At 44.4% G+C, this 25,598-nt stretch overlaps 1 protein-coding gene and 1 long non-coding RNA gene across 12 annotated transcripts in view; one reads left to right on the top strand and one right to left on the bottom strand.

The window, feature by feature from the left end:
- Positions 1 to 248: 248 nt before the first annotated feature.
- Positions 249 to 25,598, bottom strand: part of dnm1a (dynamin 1a) — a 35,016-nt gene continuing 9,666 nt past the window's right edge. The window contains exons 11-25 of one of the 11 annotated variants that reach the window (XR_015103399.1): positions 24,078 to 24,164; positions 23,624 to 23,694; positions 23,495 to 23,546; positions 22,747 to 22,758; positions 21,596 to 21,625; positions 21,146 to 21,259; positions 6,374 to 6,483; positions 5,913 to 6,024; positions 5,741 to 5,755; positions 5,132 to 5,302; positions 4,818 to 5,059; positions 4,556 to 4,747; positions 3,610 to 3,646; positions 3,205 to 3,241; positions 249 to 2,104 (exon numbers count right to left, since the gene is read on the bottom strand). Coding sequence is in view for 9 of the 11 variants with exons in the window: in XM_086134167.1 (XP_085990293.1) it covers positions 2,074 to 2,104; positions 4,556 to 4,747; positions 4,818 to 5,059; positions 5,132 to 5,302; positions 5,741 to 5,755; positions 5,913 to 6,024; positions 6,374 to 6,483; positions 21,146 to 21,259; positions 21,596 to 21,625; positions 22,747 to 22,758; positions 23,495 to 23,546; positions 23,624 to 23,694; positions 24,078 to 24,164 (1,239 nt within the window). In the remaining 2 variants the exon portion in view is untranslated. The remainder of the gene's footprint in view (positions 2,105 to 3,204; positions 3,242 to 3,609; positions 3,647 to 4,555; positions 4,748 to 4,817; positions 5,060 to 5,131; positions 5,303 to 5,740; positions 5,756 to 5,912; positions 6,025 to 6,373; positions 6,484 to 21,145; positions 21,260 to 21,595; positions 21,626 to 22,746; positions 22,759 to 23,494; positions 23,547 to 23,623; positions 23,695 to 24,077; positions 24,165 to 25,598) is intronic. The other 10 variants (XR_015103400.1, XM_086134171.1, XM_086134172.1 and 7 more) reach the window with 10 other exon arrangements.
- LOC147191486 (uncharacterized) lies at positions 2,123 to 5,501 on the top strand. Its single transcript, XR_015103401.1, has 3 exons — positions 2,123 to 2,276; positions 3,067 to 3,211; positions 4,525 to 5,501. It is a non-coding gene; the product is annotated as an uncharacterized LOC147191486 (long non-coding RNA).

The following is a 25,598-nucleotide window of genomic DNA, read 5'->3' as shown; positions in this document are numbered from 1 at the left end:
TTCAGAAAGTTGGTTTTTTTTTTTTAAAGAACGTGGTTTCGGTTTTCGAACAGCCTTCTGGAACGGATTATGGTCGAAAAACGAGGTATGAGTATGACTATTTGATATTTTACCGGGACAAAAAATGTTTCCAACTCTGGAATGATCCAACCTTTCATTAGTAGTAGTCATTCTACCAGCAGTAATAAGTAATTGTGTTGTTATCCTATAAAACTAACTTGGGACAACAACAAAACAGGCACACTGGATCTCTTGTCAGTACACTGCAGTTTATTTCTACACGTGAGCAATATCATCCTGCAGGGTGCGATCATGGTTGCATCCATAGTAACAGTACATCGCCCCGACCTTGTTGCACGGGCGCAGGAACGAGAGGGAAATAATACAACTAAAATCTCTCTGCTCCACTACAGTATCAAACATCTCGCCAAATTTCATATACACACATCACTCTAATATGCTTTTAAATAAAATGTGAATAAACTTCACATTGCACGGCTTCTTATAGCAGGGTTACTCAAATTGATGGTCCCTGGTGCAAAATGGCAACCGGGTCAGATTTATTTTGTGTGGTGGGTTGGGTGGGGAACACGTACACAGAATAACTGAAGATATGTCTCATGTCAAATGATAAACCTTTTGCAAATCACTGGTAAGAGTGGAAGTTTTTGTAGGTGTGAAATACACAGGAGTTGGATGATTGATGACATCACCGGTTCGAGGGGCTCCAAAAACGCGCCACAGCACAATTGAGAGTAAACCAAACAGAAGGAGAATCGTGCACATGGAATTCATCCTCTCACTCACCCCCGTGACCACTGACAACAAAAAAAAGCAGAAAAAGAAAAGGGGTAGATCATCAATTGTTTTAAGATATTAAGGAGGGTTGACACAGGGGTCGGGGTCCCAGCACAGAAACATGCTACCATATTGCACTTTTTATTTCTATCCCGCCTTGATAAGGTAACAGTTTCATTTGTTCACTAGAGGGTCATAAATGGTGCTTCACGTGATGGGGGAGGGAGGGAGAAGGGACTTCCTGCATTGCATAGCTTCTGTGCAAGAGATGTGAGGTGAGTGAGTGATGGATGATTGATGAAGTGATGGAAAAAAAGAAGAAAGGGTGTGAAGCGTCTTCGAGAGTTCGAACAGTGCCTCTTTGTCGGCGGCATGCTGTGCAGAATGAGAAGAGAGTGTGTCAAATGATAAATATGGTCAGAGGAGGTCATGCAAGGATGATGTTATAGTCATGGTCATCCATTCATACGAGAGTCCAAGCCAGCATCACGTGTGACTTCGGCAAACCTTCACCTCCAGGAGGAACTCTGCAATTGTTTTGCTTTTTCTTTGGCTTTTGTGTGTGCGTGTGCGTCTGCGTGTGCATGTGTGTGTGTGCGCGTGTGTTACCAGTGAAGGCCAAAAGGAAAAGAGTGACGATAACCATATAACCAGAAATGGAGCTTCTGGTGACCTAGTCTGACATACACAATGTAACTTTGTACTGTACCAAGTAGACGCTAAGATAATTAGCATGTAGCCACATAATGGTAAAACGGCTAGCGTGAAAATGACAGAAGCTACGGTGACTAACTGTGTTGAAGCCGTGCATTTTTTGTCCATTTCACAAACAAAATGTATATTTCATGTAAATATCAGCATAGCAACAGAAGCAAAAGATTTTTACGCTGCTGCTAAATTTGTAAAATGCCACTGAGTGACAGTATCGCTCTGGTGAAATACCTCCCTGTCCCCTCCCCATTCTATCCGGAATTTCCCTTCCTCCGATGAGTGAGTACTATAGTTTTTCTTTATTTTAGTGCCATCACACTTCTCTTTATGCACGTATGACAACTTACTTGCTAAAAAATACCACCCGGATCATACACATTAAATATCTGAAGGGTCATGCAGTATGTTACAATGTGCGTTTGTGTTGTTGACAGGTGGCGCTATTTGAGGGTTGGAGGTAGTTGGAGGATGGAGCCACCATCACTGCAGAAGAAAGGAAGGTGGCGCCGTCGGCCCGAAGAGTAGAGATGGAAGAAGGAGAGGAAGGAGGAGGAGCTTGGAGGTCTAGTGGGTCGGTGAAGGTGGGGGTCTCCGACTGTTGGGGGGGGGGGGGCACACAAAAAGTTGCGGAGAGGGATTCACACATTGGGGTTAACGTTAGCTCGTTTGCAGTGGTTGGAGCGCCACCTTGTGTTGAAAACATGCGTCATAGAACACAACATCTCAGGGAGCAACTGTGGGTTATGCACAGCAACCATCTACCATTGGTAAGCCTCACTCTCGCAGTATTCACTGCTCATGGCGGCAGCTGGTTAGCATAGCTTAGGTTAGCACGTCTTAAAAAGTCAAAGGAAAACACTGGCGAACATGTAACATAAATCATAGTACTTTGTAACACTAAGCTTCCGATAGTCTGCTGGACAAAATAGCACATACCTGCTGATGATAATTAAATCAGTTAAATCATATTTGCTAAATTTAGCTTTCCTTACCTTTAAGGGCATTTAATGAGATAAAATTTGGCCAAGTTTAGCATGTGATTCGTTGTAAATTCTCACAACATGACATCTTATAGAGATAAATATATGTTTTGTTAGCCAGGGCCACCACTCTAAAATAAAACAAGCTAAACTAAAATAATCTGAGCAACGATAAAATGAAAAACTACAAATGTAATGTTTTACAATGATTAGATCATAAAGTAGCTTTTGTGATTTCTAATGAAAAACTAATGCCAACAAAACGGGTCCAGAGACGACATATGCTGTCAATAATGCACAGAGCACTTTAAGCCACAGCGACGAACCGAAGTAACGCAACCTGGCAAACCGCTGAATACATCTGTATCATGGAAGAGAGTTTGGGGTTTTTTTGAAGGGGGGGGTTGCTAAACGGGATTGATGGGGAGTCATGGTACATATCACACACCTGACAATGACACAAAACACGAGCAAAATGGAGGTTAACAGTTGACTTGAGCAATTTCACTGGGTCAATGCCAAAAATTCACGCAACACACACTCAATTTCAATTGTGTGTTTGTGTGTTCCCATGCAGCACTCTGAAAAGAGAACAAAAAAAATGAGCGAAGAAAAAACTACCGGTAAATGAAGTGAGAGGAAGAAGATGGGGAGAAAGAAGGAAGGCGGCCGTGGTCGATGCTGACAATGAAAATGGCAGACAGCACCAACATACCAGAAAGGTTAGTCCTCATTGGTCAGTGATAGTGATTCTGTGGAAAGAAGTGTGGTCGTGTGGCGGTAAGGAAGTGATTGTAAAGAAAGAAAGAAAGAGAAAAAAGGGGATGAAGTACAGAGAAACAGTGTTACATAGTGGGACATCAGCAAAAAGGTTGGAGCGTTAGCTAGCATACAAATGGGACTGGCATAGTTAGTGGAAAACCAGGAATGATTTCATATAATTCCTCATCCATCATTCCAGTCACCCGTTGAACGCACGATTTTTAGCACAAGGGCAGTGGTGAGGCGCTTGTGAGTGGGATGACAGTCGAAAGACAAGGAAGTGGTCTCTGAGCTGCTGAACAAACGATTCGCTCTATTTCTATGTCATACCAACAACTATTCCTCTGTTTTTATTTACCTCCTGTATGCCCTCATCCGGGTGTCTTCAAATCCCCCTTAGCAACACAGAGGATCCACACCAGTTTTTAAAAACATTCCGAATGACAACAACGCTTTGGGTGTTTCTCATGAGAATTTAGTAGGAAATCATACACAAATTAGCAATGACCACTGAACATCATTTTATATTGGATACTGAGTAAGAACGGGAAAACCCAAGCACACAAGTGCTCATGAGTGCTGTCTTTGGAGTTGTTTGTTCCTTTCCAATTACTGTTACTGTTATCATCCCCTGGTTTTGTTATTCAAACATGGCCATGAATTACATAAGTTTGGTCAATGGTTCATCAGCGGCTAAATTCTGCCTAGCGGCAATCGGCCACTGCAGGGAAAAAAGCCGAGCTATTCTATTATGCTTCTGTGCCTATCTGAGCCCCTGTTCTTGTTCCTGGGGTATGACAACATTTTGCGATTCAAACAATCTAGTGCAGTTGTGTCAAACTCAGATCCTGGAGGGCCGCTGTCCTGCATATTTTCCAAGTCTCCCTGTTGCAACACACCTGATTCAAATGAACAGGTTCAATGTCAGGCTTCCGCAGAGCTTGCTGATGATCTGATCATTTGAATCAGGTGTGTTGCAACAGGAAGACTTGGAAAACATGCAGGGCAGCGGCCCTACAGGAACTGAGTTTGACACCCCTGATCTAGTGGGTTCATCCCATGTAAGCCAATCTTTTCAGTGGTCTTTGGGCCACCAATGACTCAATTCTGCCTAGCAACATGCAGCCTGGCAGAAAAAGGAGCACATCGTTTTTGTTATCCTGTTACCCGTGTCTGCTAGGTAGATGAAATGCTTTTGGGAGTGAACCTCATGTGTGGAATATATTCATTTTATTGCATTTTTTTCTACTGAATCCAACTAAATTCTCACAAGGACAGAGAAATTGAAAGAGGTTTTAACTCACCTGGGCACACTCGGCGGTGCGCGGTTCGGTCGAGAGGGCACTGTGGGCGGCGGCCCGCTATAAGGGTCTGGAGAAGCCCCGGGGCGGGATGGTACCGGAGGTCCCCCGGCAGGAGGAGGCCCGCGAGACCCAGGGCGAGCTGGAGGGCCCGGGGGCGCCCTGCGATTTGGAGTCGGACTGGTGGCTGGAGACCTGGATAAAGGACAGCACACTGAAGACCGCGATCCATTCGGAATTTAACAACTCGTCGTTCATCCATCACCTTCCTCCCGAGCCACCCCGTTGGACCTGCAGCCACGAGTCGTCCACAGGTGGCGGCATGGTTGTGGAGACGGTGGACGTGCTGATGTCGCCGATGATGTGGAGTGCCTCTCGCAGGGCGTGATACATCCTCAGCATTTCGTCGCGGTGCTGCGCCTGCTCCTGAGACTCCTCCATCAGTGTGTTCTGGTCGCCGCAGGAGTACAACTGGGCCAGTAGCTCAGCATTGATGAACTCTTTGCACTGGATAGCACAACAGACCTTTGCAGCGTGCTTCACAAATGTTCCCCTGAGCCGCCGAAAAGGAGAACTCACATTATTAATCATAAGGTGCATAATGGTCTTGGGCATCAGGTCGCGAACGGTTTTGTTGACGATGGCCATGTAGGAGTCGACCAAGTTGCGGATGGTCTCGACCTGACGCTCCAGCTGGGGGTCCATGCTGCTAATGAAACCGTCTGAGCCGTTCTCATCGCCTGTGTCGCTCTGCACAGAATGTGCAAAAGTGAGGCGCAGATTGGCATTTATAGCGATTGTTGTAGTACAGCTTTGACAGAGGTCTATTGAGCTGCTGTTCTAATTTATCTGTAAGGACAGGAACAGCATTCATCATATCTGACTTGCATCGATTTTTTTTCTTTTTTCCACATTGACGAAATCGAAATAAAACAAGCTGTTTCCATGACTTGTATTATTCAACAATTTCTCCCGCACGTCGAGAAACTAATAAGTCATTTTGCTTTAATCGAGATTTACATCGTGAAATGCATTGCGGCTGTTTCTAAGTCCACAAAAGGCAGTTTTTATCCCACCCATTTTTGAGATCATTTGAGTGACAATTACACTGCTTTGATGTTAAAGCCACATGTGAGAAATGATGTGCGCAAACAGTGAAGAATCAAGATGTCAAGCAGAAGCACGTACCTTTCCTTCCTTTTCCTACAAGGTCAAACGGTGATGAAGAAAACAGACATTGAGAGAACACCCAAAAAAAAGTCACATGAGAGACATCACGCATTTGACAAGTGGGGAAATAAGCAAACGCCACATCATGAACTCGCGGGCTTTATGCTCAATGGCGTGACGCGGATGTTACCGTGACACGTTCAGGGTACACGCCGGCTCGCAGGAAGGACGCCTTCCATGCGTCCACGTCTTCCTGACTCTCGCAGGCCAACTCCAGCTGCCGGTAGTCCTTGTACACGTTTCTGCCGTTTACACGGACGGGGTGAGCAATATAGCATCCATCCACTTTCAACTTATAGATATGCAACGTATGTACACACCGGACACTTCATGAATGCACAATCGAATGAGATTCAGTACGAGAGCTGCAACCACATGCTCAGACAACCACCATCAACCAAATTGTAGATCAATGGAAGACTATTAATGCATGGATGGATGGGTGTCTGCGCCGCATGCAGCGTGGTAAAAAAAAAAAAATGTCTAAAACTCTTTTGGAGGAAAAATACAACACAATAATCAAGAATTCTCGAGCAATATCAGTTAAAAATATCTAAAATAAAATGCGGTATTTTCTAAATGTAATTGAACCGTTGCTCGGTGTTGAAGAGGGCGAAAATGTGCTTGCTGGACATGAAGCCCTTCTCGACATCCCGCAGCCTCAAGTTGTCCACCTGCAGCATGTACTTCTTCTCCTTCTCCTGCAGGGGAAGACAGAACGAGACACATGGTTGGTGGACACAAAATAGGCAAATTGGTATTGGAAAATTATTTGGGTCATATTTTCATTGACATAACCTGCATTAGATAGCATAGGACCTGAAATGGAGAACCTTGGAGGGTGGGGCGGGCAGGGGAGGTCTTGGGGGGGGGGGCGGTTCGAGACTCAACGCTTACATATTAAATTTAACAGCACGTTAAAAAGGGGGGGTAAAACATGAGACGGATGGGAAAGTTGTTCACTCAGGTCTGTGGTTTTGATTACGGCAGAGGGGAGCTAAAGGAAGGCGAGCGACAAATGAGAAACACATATTGCGCGCGTGCGCACACACGCACACAAAGGAAGAATGCATTTTTCTCAATGTGTACACGACATGCATGCGTCCAATCGTGGAAGGGCAAAACTTTCACTTCCTCTGTTACATACACACTGAGGATGTATGTGTGCACATTTTTTTTTTCTTTTTCATGGTTGATATCGGCAAATGAACAGAGAGCAACCCTAAAAATAAATTCGGGTTGAGCAGGTTTCTATAAACACACACATTGACGCACACATTGGTAGTCTGTAACTAAGCTTAAAGCCATCTGGCCGGCTAACCACAGCCTGCCCTGCCCAAACTAGTGCGTGTCTTCAAGAAAATGTGTGTGCGCGTGCCCTTCATCAAAGCATTTAAGACCTATGCAGCCTCTGAAAAGTCCTAAATGCATGTCAAACACACACTCACACACACACACATATGCATGTGCATACGCAAAACAGCATCAGGTGTCTGTCTAAAACAATTCAGGGAAAAAACAAAAAGGCCCCAATCCGCGGAATGCTGACTTCAATCATTTTCCCAATTTCTTTCTTTGTCTTGTTGTTCTGCTTTCTCCCTCTCGCTGGGAATGATTCATACATTTTCCTCCCTCGTGGCCATTAAACAGCGGCGCAACACGCGGTGAACCGAGTCCCTTTGCATGCGAGTATGCATAAGTCAAACGGGAACAAAGAGCGCTTATAGCGATGAACGAAATCTGACAAGCGGGAAAGGCGTCCAAGCAAATTTCCGAGAGAGCTTCTCTTTTTCTTGTTGTGAGGTAGAATTGGTGTGGCTCTCTCAGCATTGCCCCTTTGGCCAATGAATGATTGGTCATCTGTGTGATAGACCCCCAACCAGCCAATCACAAGGTGGATCTCGACCGAGGGTAGGGAATCCCGGTCCTAAAGAGCCGCAGTCCTTGTTTAGAAGTTTCCGTCTTCCAAACAAACAGCTCATCAGCGAGCTGTGTAAAAGCCTGATAGCGATCATGTGTGTTGGAAGAGGAAATTACTCAAACAAGCAGAACCGCGGCTCTCTCGGACCGCTTTGGCCTACCGCTCATCGAAACAAAACAAGCGTTCTCCGTCACACTCGCAGCCGCGGACAATTTAGTGTTCAAAGAACCCAACGTGCAGCCTTTTGGAAGTTGGGAGAAAGCCGGAGTATCCGAAGAATACGCACACACGCACCGGGGAGAACATGCAAAAGTCCACACTGGAAGACCAGAGCCCGCGTTTGAACCCCCAACCTCAGAGACTTCGATACAAAAGACAGAAAGCAAAACAATGGCGGCCTAACGGGCTACAGAAACAAAGCCAACATTTTTTTTTTGGGGGGGGGGGCGGTGAATGCTGACAGAATGTCATTCGTGTATAGTATATGGATTGAGGTTGAGCCACGTAGCTGCAAAAGATCCGTCAAACCACTTGTGTGTGTGTTTGTGAAGCCTCGAATTGAGTGTTTTGCCATATGTTCCGATAAAGTACAACCAAAATATGCAGGCTTGAAACATGGAGGGCTCCAGAGCATCAAACGTAATTTGATTTCCTGAAATATACATCGAGATGACTCGTTGTGTGCATGACCCCAATGTGTGTGTGTGTGTACTGTACAAGAATGCAGATTTAAGAGCAGGGCCAGAAGCTAATTGTGAAGTCTCAGCAGCGTTTGAGAAAGGCGCAAATCCTTTTCTTCTGACTCATTTGACATGGCGAAATCCCACCTTCAAGCAATTAAGGCCCGCGAGAGCTTCATATTTGAGCGCTTTTGCGGTCACCCCGTCAAAAACCTGCTTTTTGGAGCCACGCCTCCTTGTACGACGGCCATCTGGAGTCAAGCGAGCCTCAAGCTCGGAGATTTCGAGCCTGAGCCCACATCGCCTCTAATCTTTGGGGTTGCGCGGTTGAGACGATTTGCGGTCGTCAGCTACCATCCGCGGTGGAGACACCTGAGCTGCAGACGGGGGAGGAGGACGAGTAGGAGGCGAAAGACGATACCGACGGGACTCATAGGTGAATGCGTCTGGCGATCATCTCAGCCACCTTGAAGGCTTCCTGTCTCCGGATTAGCAAGCGCTCCATCAAGTTCCGCGAGGCTTTACTGAGTACTTTACACTTGTCAGGGCCTTCCTTTGGAACGGGGTGCTTTATCCCTTAGTCCCGTTGGTCTCGGCTAGCATCGGGGTGCCGCGGTGTCTTTGCAAAAAGGTCCTCCATCAGATGTGACTCTTTAAGTGAACTGCATTGCGCGGAAAATGATAAAATCGATAAACTGGTTTGCAAAGTGTCGGTCATTTGAGCTGGCGCTTTTATTCAAAGCAGACTAAAAATGTATTTGGTATGGAGTAGATATTACTATCACTAGTGTTGCTTTTTAAAATCATTTCCCAAAGAGCGTGTATTTTCCTGACAAATCTCCTTGTATTTCTTTGGAGGAATTTACAAGCTAGCCGAAGAGCGGAGGCGGAGCCAACCCACTGGCCACCAAAACTTTTGATATCGGTGACTTTCCTGACATTTGCAGATAAATGTAGCATTAGATCACTTTCTATATTTCAATTAACTGGAGATGTAAAGGAAACATTTGCGACTAACCTGAATACAAACTCTTCAAGAATCTGTCTCGAATAAAGAACATTTGATTCGTACAATCCACGACAATCAAAATCAACACTTTCACACCATAACGAGCAAATAATTGCATTCTACTGTATATTATATGGATTTTTATGACTTTAAGGACTTCTCGGTTACAGGGGAGGTTACAAGCATGTGCTCATGGCCATACTTTGGTGATGTGTCGCCCTGGCCATCATACTGAAAAATTTCTGGCTCGGCCTCTGCCTCTGAATAGTTTTTATGCGTTTTATGTTTGACTACGAAGAGCGTAACACAATCCGATTAGTTTGGCGAGATGCTTTATTTTTTTATTTTTTTTTTAACAGTAGTTAACTTCTTTTTTCCCTTTGGTGGCTTTCCTCAATGCATTATGGGCGTCCGTTATTATAGGTCATTGCAATCTGCAACATTTTTAGATCCAGTGGATGCTTTTGCTGTTAGACAGCGACGAGACAGTAAAATACGGCAGAAAGACCCACGGCGAGTAGAAGGCTTTTGATACGCCCTTTTGTCCGTGAGGTTCCTTCCCAGTGAAAGGCGGCATCAGTGACTTGGTGAGTCACACTCAGGCGGTCCGTCACACATGAAGCAGAAAGAAAAAAAAAAACGCCGCCTGCGGTGTTGCGAGCTGTTACGCGAGTGCAAAGTACTTTCCATGCTTTTGTTTTGTTAGTGAGTAATGACACACTCATTATTAAACGCCAGAGGAAGTTCACCATTCTGAGAAAAGAAAAAAAAAAACAACCTTTGAAACATTGGCCGCGCAGCCTATTACACATTTCGCAATTCAGCGTCGTTTGAGGGGAGCAAGCCTAAAAGAGGCGTGATTATGGCATGTTGTCTGACGGGGACGTGGGCGTGATAGAAGTTCGAGGGACTTGAGCCGGGCATCAAAGGAGTGACGGGGAAGCCGCACGGCATCTGGGAGCAATAACATCGCTTCTAACCCGTCATTAGCACAAAGGCCGGGCCCTGGGTGGCAGCCAGCGGCAATTTTCGCAAGCCTCCTCTTCACCTCCTCTCCCTCCCGTCGCTCCTCCGCCGTTGCAATATTGAGTTCCGTCTGTACAAACGAAACACAGCTTCACGAGTCTACGCGTGGTGAGGCTGCGTGAGGCCCCGTAGACACTTTTGACGTGCGGTTTTGTCGCAAACTCAAAGAAGGGCCTTGTTCTTTTGCGACAAAAGAATATAACGTGAGCCACTTGGAAATTAGCAAACGCCAAGGGAGCGCCGTAACATCGAGTGCAGTCGTCATGTGGTTATTTTTTTTTAAAGAAAAGCAGCACGTCAGGATTTTTAATCGGCGAGGCCGAGTGATTTACGACCGGGATGAACTTTGTGGGCACTCATCGGTGGGCGCCGTGTTAAAAATACACAGCGGTTATCTTTGCGACAATGGTGGCAGGCTTTCTCGCACATCGTTTATAATCGAGCCATATCTGATAACGATGCGGGCAAGGGGCAGCCCCTTCGTCTCGATTAGAATCCTTATCAAAGCTGTCCACCGTGAAAATAATTCTGTTGTTTTTTTAGAGGAACCCAGCAGAACCCAAAGGGAGAAGAAACATTGTAGTCACATGTATTGGAAACTCGGCAGTGTCTGATTTTCTTTCGGTGTCAAATTCATTTCATACAGAGCAAACAATTTGATGATCACGAATGACACGTCACATCGTCTTTCCCATGACTGGCACCTGTCATTTATTGATTCACTCTTTTTTTTTTTTAAACCTCCTCCTGGCTCAAAACCCTAATTTGAAAGGCCTCTTATGGAAACGTAATTTGAATAATAGGAATGAAGTTCATTCGATGGACAACGAATGTGCAGGTTGAATAAAAGGCAAATATTTGCTATCAAATTTACTTTACATCAAAAAAAAATCTCTGTGATACACTAAACTGTTTTTTTTAATGGTTGCCTCTTTAATCTTCCTGCAGTTCAAAATCCTTTGGAGACTGAGCATGACAAAAAAAAAAAGTGTCCAGTGTGATTGTGGTTCGCGTTGCCAGGTTGGAATCGCAATTGGTTCTGAAGTTTTATTATTATTTTTTTTTTTTTAATCTGAGAGCTTTATGATTTTCACACACACACACACACACACACACAAAATAAAAATAAATACTGGTAACCTGACAATGACACATTCATTCATTGTATTCAGGTTGGCAGCTCGGTGACCACTTCCTGCTTAGCAGCTAATTGCTAATCACTTAATTACTCATGCTGCGTTTACTTTTGCAGGAGGTCAGCCACTGCGACCTTGGGGGCTACTTTAGTTTGGAAAAAAAAAGGGAGGGGGGGGCTGGGACGTGGATGACGGTCGTGCCTTTTACTCATAAGCAAAGAAAGATAGCGGCACGATACGGCACATGTCAAACTCACCCACAAGTTGTGCATGGTCAGAAACGTTAGTGCACCTCTAAATGAATACGACATGCAAGCGCACCTCCAGACTGAGATGTTCAAGATCCGAGGTTAAAACATGATGTCTGTCACTCTAACCCTGTGATGAAAAGGTTTACATAATATGCAAAGCAAACACGTCTGAGGTTCCAGCGACTCGACTGAGATTTCGGGCAGAGTAGGGGAATTCCACTATTTTGGTTTCGAAATGGTAAAATTGTTTTTTATGTAGAGCGCCAGTCTTCCCAACCACGTTCTTTCACACACATCCGAACGCGAAGCGAATGACTTTCTCAGAGAATTTTCCACAGTCAAGCGAGCTGCCAGAATGTAAGGTTTGCAAGACAAAAATCCGAATGAGCGCTTACGGGAAACAAAGTAAATTTAGTCGCCGCATAATAGACATCATGAAGAGTAGAATAGAATTACGTGGTTTCCTCTCCCTTCTCGTTGGCTCTGTTTTTATTCAAGTCTTTGCCATCCTTTGTTTCCGTGAAGCCTTTGGACCACCAAAAAATGCTCTGGATCGGTTTCATAATATACACGAGGAAAAATATTCAATGTGTGACTCATCAGTCTGACAAAAACCACACTTTTGCCCCAAACCACAATGATCAGACACAATAGCGATGCTTATGACACCCACTTTGTATGCCCCATTAGATTCCTATGGAGACAAAGCCGCTCACACAATGCAAACACTCACTTGCACTTGCACGCAAATGGACAGAATTAGTTTCTTGACATTTCTAGTTTTACGATAGACATTTGCAAGACAAATGAATATCCCTAACACACTATATAGGCTATTTATCGCTTTTGGCCAAAATCAATTGCTTGACGTCGGCTTTATATTTGAGCGTTCAGTGCACGATGTTTTAATTTTGATGAGCTAGTAGTTGTTTTGTTTGTGAATAGATAATTTGACAACAAACCTTGGCAAGGGTGTCCAAAAATTTTACAAAGAGGGCCTGATTCGATGAGGTGTAAATTTCCATAAAGGTTAACCGTTCAAGCTTTTACATTACAAAGTGGACGGAAGGTTGACGTTATACTGTATATCATTAAAAAAAAAAAAGTGCAAGAGCATTTCCAAATGCTAACGGCAGTTGAAGTGCCGGTCACAAACAATACAGCCATCGTAATAATGGGTTGTAAATTATAGATTGGAGGGAGTGGGGGGTATTTGATGTGCCATGTGCGCAGGGCGTTGCCTGGCAACTCGGCCAACTCTCATTGTGCATCATCTTCGAAGCATTCCGCTGTGAGCGCTGTATTCCGATCAAATAGCTTTTCGCCAAGAGCCCACTTTACAGCGGCCAATTTCACACATGATCCGCAAGTGAAGATCTTGCAGTTCCTTAAAAGTTTACTTTTTGATCCGCTGCACAGACTGCAGGAAGTAGTAGACCGTGCAACTCATGGTTCATTTGCCTTTTATTTTTGTATAAGCCTAACCTGTAAGACCAAAACATGGGACACACGATACGTTGGAACAACACCTTGAAAAAAGAATCGCATATTAAATGGTGATTCTAATTCATTCGGCCCTACCGTATGTATGAAGTGAAAATTGGACTTTCAAAGCTTCTACACGCTAAGAAATCACCCACTAACTACCACTTGTGGATGCAATGACACATCAGAGTGACGCTCTATCTGGTTGCTGCTGAAGTTTTATTTTTGTACAAGATCTTAGCTTGAAATCACTTCAACTTCATTTTTTTTTTTTTGCAGCACATTCTGTCTTTTCCTCTCGCTCTCATTCCACATCCCTCCTTCCTTGGCTGTACTGCTGACTGGCCTCTCCCGGGAGCGTGCCTGCTTTGATTTGGAGCTCAGGTCCGAGCTCTGAAACCAAAGCTAAAACAAACACGCACTTGGCCACCACCTCTGCAAATGCACACATGCGTACGCCGCGCGCACACAGCTGGAAACAAAGCACCGATTACCCCCGCCTGCCTGCAGTTTGAAAGCAAAGTTTGATGTTGTGTATTTGTGAGGAAAAAAAAAAAAAGGAAGAATAAACCAAAGCTACATTCCTCCGCCGGCACGTAATGACTAAAACAAATGCGTTTCACTATCTGTCCATTGACTGTGGTATACGTGATGTCATTCGTTGGATGGGGTGAATTGATAAATGACCTGAAACGGACGGGGAAAACAATTCAAGACAAAGAGAATGTTCTTCAAGTCGGTATCTTGATCAGAACCCAACAGAGCATTTAGTGAAGACAAAAACGAAGGCAGCAAGACTCACAACGGCCTGGCAAAAACAACCCCCCCCCAAACAAACAAACAAACAAAAAAAATCTCCAGGAAGGGCCACGAATCAATCACTCACATCACTTCTGCACTCGAAAATGGAACCCCGTGTCATCAAGTGTGTGGCCTTCCTAAAGAGCATCCCATGAAATGCCAAATGCCATGTTTTTGTTTTTTTCTGAAACCACTTAAATGAAAGCAAAGAGTCAATCACATGGTGTTTGTTTCAGTTCAAATCCATCGCGCTGGCGTTCAAAGGCGCGTCTGGGCTTCGCTCTCCGCGATCATTATCGCGTTGCCACAACAACAAAGACTTCAGCACAGTACCGTATGTAATTTGTTCTGGTTCGGATTTAGCCCTTATATGTTACCCCCCCCCCCCGCCCCCCCCCGCCCGTCACCTCCCCCTTTCTCCGTGCACATGTGTGTAGCGAGCGTCGACATAAAGGCTTCTTTATTCAGCCCTGACAGCGAGAGGAAATCAGCTTTAGAAGCAAAAACAGAGGGAGCGAGAGTGCGATGGAGACCACAGGCCCGCACATCTGGAGTTATTACAAGGCCTCCTCCTCCTCCTCCTCCTCCTCCCACACACACACCAACAAAACGCAGACATTCCTCCCCGGGCCTCCGCTCTCATCCACATCTCCTGCCTCCATCCCTTCAGCGTGCAAATCATCGATCACGCATGGACAGAGTCGACTGGATGGAGGGATGCGGCGGGATGATCGAGAAACTTTACAACCGAAAGAATGGCCCTCGCTTCCTGTTCACCTTTGAACTTCCACTTTCTCCCTGGAAGCCGGCGAGGGCCGGGAGGGAGGTGGTGGCGGTGGCAGAAAAGGGGAGGGATGGGGGGTGGTTAAGGCAAATCTGAGGGAGGGTGCAGAGGAAGCAGAAAGGGACAGAGAATGGGGTGGGGGGGAATGAAAGGGGAGCTCCTCCTCTTTCTCTCTCCCTATCTCCTCTCTTGCTCCCGCTCGCCCATTTTCCTCCTTCTGTCTCCTGGAGGGGAAACTTGTTGGTGGTCAGTCCGCTGCCACGTCAAGCCTCCAGCAAGGTGGACGCAGTGGAGTGCCATTTTTTTTTCTTTTTTTGGGGGGGGGTTCTAACTTTGGGAAGGCAAACGATGGGAAAAGTTTTCTATTCTAGGTTTGACTATTTACTCACTTACAATGTGGAAGATGAGCGCCCCCCCCCCACCCCCGCCTCACCCCCTCAAAAAAAAAAGCGGACAAGAAGTTGCAAAGAAGAGATGCAATTCAGGTAAGCCCATTTACGATGAAGAAGAGGGGAATTTGGGGATGGCAGCACTTTCGCCGTACGCTTGTCGAGGAGTTGAAATCTTGGTTGCAAACGTTTTGTCAATGTGAGAGAAATAGACGAGCTTTCAACGTGTTTCCTCTCGACAGATGTCTGGAATGCGCTGGAATGGATGCTGGCCAGAGAACCTCTCGGAATCTGCCATTCAGTGGCTATCACCTCCGTCTCACCTCGCCTCCTCCCACCCTAACCCTCACCCTCATCCTCATGGGTTCGAGTGAGTAAAAGCATGCGCTCCGTTTTGTTTTGTTTCAGGAAAACTAAACAAATAAATGCAGCATCCATCAAGCCCGGCCCGCCCGCCCAGTGTTCAGACTACCTGTTCAGGAAGTAGTGGTTGTACAGTAGTCTGCACATTGGTTAGGCTGGCCCGGGGAAGCACGGGAACTGAACCAACACTTCAGAAGCAGCCCTCAGCCCAACTTGGGATGCGGAAGAACCCATTTGAGTGGTTCTGAATGGACCACAAAATCCTCAAAGAAAGTGACTCAGTGATGGTGCTGCTGATGTCACCTTGACACAATGTAATGATTTTACTAAATCATGTTCAATTTGTAAAAGAAAGAAAATAAATAAAGATGCTTCTGATTTGGAACTGTTTTTTGGTTTTTCTTTTTTGTTTGGGAAGCAGCCTGTCAGAGTCAACGTCTTCAAAGTTTTCCTTTATAATTATGTTTTAGGAGATCTCAAACTTTCGTTACTCATGAGAAACTTTTTCGACTTTTTTTGATGTTTAAATCGTCCTCCAAATTACGAAAAAGGTTTGTTACACAACTGTGACTTTTAAAACGTTTGAAAATAGTCTTCCCCAAAAGAATTGCGTCATCAACTATTGAAGGGAATTTTAAATCTGCGAATAAAATGTTACCAACCTTGTGTTCCGTACATACTTCATAATTCAGTGGGGGTTTTTTCTAAAAATATTTGAAAAGGTACCCACAATATTTTGTTATAAGTGATCAAATTCAAAGTGACCATGTTTTGTGACGTATTTAAAAAAAAAAAAAAGAAAAAGAGATGCTACTTAACATGTTTAATAAATACCACTGAAATATTTGCAAAATGTCTCTTGGTTACCTGTCAAATATTTGAAAATGCAAATTAATACCCACATAAGTTGATTTTATTAAGATATTTTTAACCTTTCGTGACTTTATATCCTCACTAAATTCCTCAAGTTGTTTTTACTTCATGATTTCTTTTCTCCTAATTATTGTTCTTACAATCTCATTGCAACGATAGGAAAAGTTTCATTATGTGGAGCATAGATTAATCCTTGTAGTTTTCCTTTTTTTTTTTTTTTTTTTTTTAAATTGATTGACACAGAATGAACCAGATCGGCTCGGGTCAGGCATTTGAGGTCCATGTTCACCAAAACGTTTACAAAAGGGTTAAAAAACACAGAGTACATTTAAATTTAGGTGAGGAGGGGAGCCAGGAAAAGGCTCACCCGTGCAGGATATGAATAGACAAACCCAAAGCATACAATTATGTCTCCACCTCAAATGACCACGTTATGTGCAAAGAGAGCACACAAAAATGTCGAGAGCGCCCACTCTGTCATTGCCTTGTTGACTTATTTTTATTTTTACTTTGAATAGAGCACCTCCCTGCAAACAGAGATCAATTGTGAGCGGTTGTTTGGGGGTGACGTCACGTTTAGCTCGATTTCCCTCTTTGCCTGGTTTGTTACCGTGTTTACCTCAAAGGGTGTCGGGGGTACCGCTTGGCCTTTACACACTGTTTTGAATTCCCTCTGCAAAGACACAAAAGCAATGCAAACGCGGCGTCCTGCCTCGGAGCGGCATCCAAAAACCGCAAACCAGCGGGCCTGTTTCCATTTAAAGCTCTGGCGCACGCACGCACGCACACACACACACACACACACACACACACACACACACACACACTTTAGAGAAGGCATGTGAGTGTGATGGGGGCCGACCCTCTCTCCCTTAAGATGTTTACTGCTGGGATCAGTTGGTAAGTCTGGCGTATTGGCGACTTTACAGCTGCGTCAGGAAAGCCCAGTCACACACACACACACACACACACACACACACACACACACAGATTTTCAAACACACAAAGTTCTCTCGCAGGGGGGAAAAAAAAATCCTACCATGAGAGGAAAAAAAAAACGGTGTGTTGAATTTACTCCATTTTGTCAAGAGGTTCCATGAAATAAAATCATCTGGATCCAGTCACATTTTTAAGTAGACGATAAATCAAGTTTAAAAAAAAAAAAGTACCTGCATCCAGATGATTCTATTGAGTGCAGCCACTTGACAAAAATAACAATTGAGGAAATTCAACACCCCATTTTTTTGTCAGTGTGGCATGCCCCCCCCACGCAATGAAAAATGGGATGTCATGGGAGAGGCCAGACAAGGATAGAAAAATAAGCAGCATGTTGTTGGATTTCACAACAACAAAATTGCACGGGAACTAATACACAATTCACATTTTTTTCGTAAATCAATACATATACAATATGTTGTGAAACCCCAAGCCTCCATAGCCAAGCTGTTGAATGGTCATGCGTGAAACCAAATTTAGAGTTTAAAATGACATGAACATCGTTATTGTCCTGAAAAAATAAATAAATAAACGCACCTCCCTCTGCTGTCACCTTATCATTGCAGAGGGGTTTATGTGTCTCTGTGATCCTTGTAGTTAAGCTGTAGGGGGCTTTGTGCCCCTGGCATGGTCACCCGTGGCAACAGGTCCGAGGTAAGGGACCGTGAAAATCTACCGTCTCCATATTCTCGAAGATGATTTTTAATATCGCAGCACAAGTCAAAATTTGTTGACTTGTGCTGGAGGTCGAGAAACTCACAGTCACGTGGCTCTTTTATGCTCATTTCTCTTTGGTTTCCAGCTATTTTTTTCCTTTCTTCTGCTTTTCAACACATTGCTCTCTACATCGAGATGTCTGATTCAAAGAATCGGTATGTCCGGTGGTAATATGGACCAGGAGGCTTTGATTCATACACACACACACACACACACACACACACACACACACACACACACACACACAAAGTAATAACAGTATGCAAGCCAACAAGCAGTGCCAGGATGTTTTGGTTAGAGTGTGTACTGCCATGCCAGACTACAGCAAGGGTTTTCCCCATGACAAGAGGCCAACCAATAAAAGTTATTGTTTTTCCTTTTTCCAAAGAACTATAAGTGTTAGTTTTGTGTGTGTGTGTGTGTGTGTGTGCGCCTTGCACCAAAAGATGTTGTCACACTCGACCCCACTCACGATGCATTTACGTGGCGTCTTTTAGAAAGTACGTGAATCTAAATGTAAGGGCTGTGACTGGCGTGCGCCACTCAGGAACTGAGTGGAAAAAAAACTTGAGGTGAGCAACCAGCAACTGGTGGGCCAAATATACAATATGGGCCCTGAGGGCATTTGAGGAGGCCTACCATGCAATTTAAAGAAATAAATAAGCAAACAAAGTGATGAGCATGGCCTCTTGCTCTCATGAAATTTGGGAGGTGCGCCAAACAGAGGACTCGATGGCAGGACATTGGTGCCTTCCATCCATCCATTTTCTGACCCGCTTCTCCTCACGAGGGCCACGGGCGTGCCGGGGCCCATCCAAGCTGTCCTCGGGCAGTAGGCGGGCTACACCCTGAACTGGTTGCCAGCCAATCGCAGGGCACACAGAGACAAATGACCATTCAATAGAAATTGTGGAGCACCAGTCAAACATGCGTTTCCTTTGGCCTTGACACTGAGCTATGACACCGCACATCAACTTGAGTCCTCCCTGCACCCACGTTTGAATAAATTCACATGACAAAGAGGAGGCGATTGTGCAATGTGTACGAGGCAGACTAAAAATGAGGAAAAAACTATCGTGTGCGCATCATCAACCTTTCGCCAACCCCTCCTCGTACCTTTCACGTCGTCCAAGTTACGCGTACGGTACCCGGCTAACAAAAGACAGAAACTCCCACCCTCACGTCCTGCCTCACTGGCCCACTCATGCCGTGCATCCTCTTTGAAATGAAGTATGTTTATTAGAAGCAGATTGTGTGTGTGTGTGTGTAATTGTGAGCAGCACAGGGTGAGAGGAGCTGGAGTTGGGGGGGTAGGGGCTCTGGTATGCACATGTGGGTGCCAGCTTTTGGTGTCTGACATGTTGGGGGGTCTCGATTCTTTGGAAACGTTCCTCTCTCTGTCTCTCTCTCTTTCCTGCTCTCTCTCTCTCTCTCTCTCTGTATCATACACACACACACACGCACGCACTCACATATGAGCATTTGAGGGGATGCGGCTACAACCTGGAGACAGCGAGACTGCGTGGCGAGCACCGAAAAGTTCCACAAAGCTTCACGGGACCTTTCTATGACCAGTCCGCCCAGTAACAAAATGTGTTGGCTCAAAAGTACTCAAAAGCCGCTGAACTTGACTCAAAAAAAAAAAAAAAAAAAACACTGAGTGGAGCTGGAATGAACTTTTGGAGCACAAAGTGGAAAAAAAGTACGGCTGCTGGAAGAAATTAATGTAACAGAAATGTTCCTCCTGGCTCAAGTTTGGGTGAAAACTACCACACGTTTATTTCATTTCCCTCACGGGATGGATAAAGTATCTGCAGTACCTACCGATAGTCTAATCAATCTTCAAGTGATGCAGACATGAGTGATGAGTGAGGCAGTAATTAGGAAAATATTAATTGTAAAAATATTGTATTGTTTTGCAATAATTTCCAATAACATCTTAGAACTTCTCCAAAATATCGTGCAAATTATCATGAAAATGACAAAGATGTTATGGATGCATTATACAGATTTTCAAGACACCACGTGTGCCATAGAGCAGTGGTCCCCAAACCTCGGGCCGTGGACGGTCGTTTGGCACCGGACCGCAGAGAAAGAATAAATAACTTACATTACAACAACTTACTTTTCATTTCGGAACCTGAACGATGTTTTATTTTGAAAATTTACCGGATTCTCTGTTACATCCGTCTACATTATGTCACTCTTGATGCGAGTTAAGGATGCTTCTCGATCACGTGATAAGCTACCGCTAAATTGAAACCCAGGAGCTAGCAAAGTGCGTAAAACAAAAAACAAACGTCTTTGGAAAGTTTCTTTGGGAATAGGTAAAGGCCCAGCCAGGAGACAGAAGATCAGCCTACGATTTTCAAGAAAAATAAGGCTACATTTTATCGACAGTATCAGGAGTCCTACTTAAAATACATATTTAGCTCAAGGGGAGACTGCCACCTCCCACGCACCAAGCTTTCTCTGCATAATATACGGCAATGGTGAGTCGTATTTTTCATGCACTTTTTATTTGCGACGTATCATATTTTGAAGACACGTTTAAACATTACCACAGTGACCAGAAAGCGTTTTGTGGCCAGATAGGACCTTCTTCGTGTCATGATTCGTGTTTATCATTGTGTTTAGAAAATATCACAGTTTCCATGCAGGTTATATAATTTTATTTTGTCATATTTATCCGCCACACCTTAAAGGCTGGTCCCTGAAAATATCGTCTGACATTAAACCGGTTCGTGGAGCAAAAAAGGTTGGGGACCGCTGCCATTGAGGATGATAATGAGAGGTAGTGACGTATCTTGGTCTCCGTTTATAATAACATAAAATGAAATAAAATAAGGTTTGGACATTGACATATATCTTTGCCAATATTCCTTTCAAAATATAATGGCCTCCAAGCATGTGAGAGAATGAAACACGTCACCTCGTCATCCTTGTACCAGGACAGCGACTCGGCGGTGAGGACAAACCAGTACTCCTTGGCGCCGCCCTTCATGATACCAATGTTGTTGATCGTCAACCATCCCTTTCGGATCACCTGGGCAACGGACGGACAGGACATGCAACAGGATTATTGGTGACGAGCAAGAGGTAATGTCACACTAACACTCACTAGCCGCAACATTAGAAACACCAGCAGGACCTGTGTCAAAAATTCGGCCATGATCAAGATAACAATGCCCAGAAATGGATCTCTCAACATCACAAAACTGAGAAATATTACCTTTTTAAATCCGGCCTTTTTTAATGGATCTCATGTATACCAAATACATTGGCCCACAGGGGTATCTAAACAGTACACTCACTACATCTGTGGGACAACAAATAGTATCGGGCTCTATACACACAGTACGTGATGTGCGACTTGATTTACCTTGAACCGATCGTTAACTCCTCTCTCCGGCTGGATGAAAATGCGGAGAGAATGTTACAACTCAAAGCCAACGAGGGCTCCTCGTGAAAGAGGCCAAGTCACATTTATTGGTGTGCATTGCCAGTCAGAAGTCTGCATTTCATATAGCGGGCGGCTGGGACAGCAAGCATCAGCGGGGGACACTTGTCCAAATGCCCTTTTCAGACCATGCAGTCAGATGCAGGAGAATGTTTCATTCTTTTTTTGTGTAAAAATGATGAACATATAACCCCGCCCCCCAAAAAATCAACACCAGCCAAATAGTACAAGTAAATATATTTGTTTTTATGTTTTGCCATCAACTTGTATGCTCAAATGCCAAATCTCAAAATGTTGCCTGGAGGGCTAAAAATGGTTTCACGATGGCGCCAGCATGACGCCGAAACGCAGGAATTTGGTTGCCAATATTTCCTGTGGGGAAAAAAAAATAGTTTTGAAAGCCATACAAATCGAAGGTCCTGAAATGCTCTGGAACGGCCTTAAAGGTTCCACTGTGGCTTTTGAAAATTGCACATTTCGGGCTGCTGAACACTTTGAAATGTTTACTTACACAAGGCCATTTTTCATGAGGCCAAAAGACAAACGATTTCCCATGTAGTAAACACTCATAATGAGGCTGGAAGGGGGCTCTATTAGGAAGTCAAGCTAAGACGGAGAACAGAAGCAGGCGGGCGTCTTGAAGGGCCAACTACATCCACGTGTAAACAGGAAGCACAGATCGCCACTTTGCTTACCGCACCTCTGACCTTTGCCCCTCCCGCGCCCCAACCTGGGTGGTTGCTATGACGACCGCCAAACACCGATGGGACATGCGAGCCACTGCTCAGGATGAGGGTGTTGAAGGGAGGTGAGGAGAGATGGCTTTTCTTCGCGTACCATATGAGCCGATTTTTGCGGAATGACCGTCCCGTGCATAGAAATGCATGAGTTTGGAAAATAACACGCAACATCGAAATAAGAAGGGAAGAGGAAGCAGCCGAGGGTTTTCCACCACAAGTGGCCAGCCACTATTGGTATGGGAAGCGTATTTTGCGCACACAACATTTACAAAGACCAAGAGCATCTTCAATCTGATTGAAATTCACTCGGCCGTGCAGAGAGTGGCTACTCACCATAATCTCATCCTGGAGCAAGCAGCGCACAAGCCACCGAGAGAAGAAGAGAGGAAGCACAACAGGGGAAATCGCATGAAAGAAAAGACCAAACCAATTGGAGAGCGCCGAAGAACAGAAGAAACAAAAAAACTCGAGAGAGTTTGGTGACATCATCGAAAAAAGGCTTTGAGGAATCAAAAGTGGGATGCAAGTCATGCAAAAGCAGAATCAGGAATGTTTGGTCATGACTGTGTGCTCGCCCTATTTGCAGGTTGCAGTTTCATGCGTGAGTGTGTGAGTTTTGGATCCAGATGTTAACAAAGAATAAATAAATAAATCAATACACGGCAGTATTGACATTTTTGTGATCGGTGCACATGTACTGAGGGAAATTTCGTTGGTGGGAAATTTTACGACAAGACCTGTGAGTTGAACTGTGCCCGGACGAGCTGTGACCGTTTTCCTGTCGCCTGACTAAATGTTACAATAATCACGTTTTTACAAGAGAACGAAAACGGCGTCACTTCATATTAACCGGAAAGTATGCTTTTACAAAACACTACGACAGATTACAAGTTTCAAAGCCCAAACTAAGATTTTGTTTAAGGACAAACCAGCCTTGGTGTGACCCTGCTGAGTACACCAAAATTCTGATTCCAAAGGGTTACAATTATAAATATTGCACAAACGTGAAATGTTTCATTGTTGCCAGGGTGATGAGAGCGACCCATTAAAAAAACAAAAAAAACATGGTGGACGTAGTCACCTGATTGCCAGCCGCCTTCTTCTTGTTCATCTGGTTGATCCTCTGCTGGGCGCTGCATCCAACGCACCAAAATTAGCACGCGGGCGCAAAGAACGGGCTACCTCGCTCGAAACGACACCGAGGACTCACTTGGCGAAGCCGATGAAGTCTTCGTGGTTGGTGTTCATGTAGGACAACTCGATGTCGATCAGCAGGAGCACCTGACGAACATTGTTGTTACTTTTGGGAGTAGCAACGGTAAAGTTTCACGTTTGATGCAAGGCTGTGCTTAGAATGTATACATAAATGAAAGAAAAAAAATCATGAAATGTGATTATTTAACATTTACAAAATATTTTTATTTCATTTTATGTACAGTATATTATTCTATCAATTATTTTGTGACAAAATGGCCCTAACAAGCTCATATTACTCATTATGTCCTAAAAAAAAAATAAAAAAAACTTGGGAAAGTGATAATATCATTAAACGTGATTCATGTAGCGCTGTCCATATTTTTTTTTGAACAACTCATTTTGTGGTCCAGCGAAATGAAGTAGAAGAAATGTCCCGAATGTTAATAATGACACCATAATAACGTTACCTGGCCTTTGGTGCGGCTCTCTCGGTCTCGGATGTGCTGAGTGACGATTCTCTCCATCTCTTCTCGCAGCATCGGGTACTGGGCCAGCTACAAGCACACAGCACAGTGGGTCGGACGCATGTGACAGTGGCGCGTGCGCGCGCGCACACACACACACACACACACACACGAACAAACTTCTCTCAATGAAGCACAACACAAAGTTCCACTACAAGCACTATAAAAACAACGCACACAGAAAAAGTGTTCTGGGCTGAGAGAAATGCTATCGCAGATGCTAGCACTAGCGGGGTCCACGTTTTGGGAGATTTTATGCATAGAGGAAGTAATCACCAAATTAGAAAGCCAAGAGAAGAATTGTGCCAAGTCTGTGATACTGCCACACAAATGCAAGATCAACATTGTTCCTGGCAGCGGAGCATTTCTTTCCCAGCACACTGAGGGGCTTTTTTCCATGAGCTCATTGCAAAGCCACAATGACACACACGCACTGGCAGGCCTCCACCGAGACACAGACACTAAAGGAAAAATGACAATTTATTTTATTTTATTTTTCTCTCAATTGCATGTCACAATGCATCTTGAAGTAGAGTTGAATGGGAACGATGAGTTTGCTTTTTCACCTCCCAGTGGTGGCATCCTGGTTTTGTGCTCTCACAAACCAACAATGTCCAATTGGTGTGGGGTTTTATGAAAATAATCAATGCACTTTTAACCTGACATTTTTCGTTGAGTAGAAAAGACATGTCAACCAGGCATCGTAAAATAACATTTAAAAAAGTTTGCAAATCTGAAAATTTGCAACCAGTCATCAAGAGTCTGTTTCAGTTTTGAAGCATCTTCCTGGATGGATTCTCGGTCAACATCACGTACCTCTTTGTGACAAAACAAAGCACAAGCCTTTTCTTTTAGTCAGCATTAAGCGTTTCAGGATTGTCCATTTTTGCAGGTAGCCAATCGGTAAGACGCATTGCAACACGCAGAGGCGCAAATCATTTTGTGCCACATAAAGTCAAGAAGAAGAAAAAACGAGCAAGTCACGAGCAAGGCCGCATGCAGAGATGCAAAATGTGCAATGCGGAAGGAGCAAAGAGGAGGGGACGGAAGGGGGGGGGGGGTGTGATGCAGACGACTTCAAACTGACCCCTTTGTGGATTTTCCCAAGTACTGTATATCATAATACAGTCTGTCTTTAGAAACAGTAAATCTCTGCAAGTGAAAATCGAAAATAACAGCGTGACAGAGAGGAGAAATCCAAAGGAGGTCACCCTCTCGCTTGGGCAAGATGACAGGATGGAGGACAAATAAAAGCAGTTCGAAACTTAAAAAAATAATAATAATAAATAATCAAGATGGTGGAAGGGCGTCGCTTAGTCAAAGAGTGGAACTGTGCGATCAGTTGCGCCACATTAGGTTAATAAATGACAAACACCAAGACAAGGCGGGTCAAAGGTAGAGATTTAGCATGATAAGGCCAGATATGAAGTAAAATGACCTAACATGCGGATGAAATTAAAATAA

The sequence above is a fragment of the Hippocampus guttulatus genome, chromosome 17 (assembly GCF_054856545.1).
Source record: "Hippocampus guttulatus isolate MCC_2025c chromosome 17, RoL_Hgut_1.0, whole genome shotgun sequence".
In the NCBI taxonomy this organism is placed as follows: Eukaryota; Metazoa; Chordata; class Actinopteri; order Syngnathiformes; family Syngnathidae; genus Hippocampus; species Hippocampus guttulatus.
This window is presented reverse-complemented; position numbering and strand designations above follow the sequence as displayed.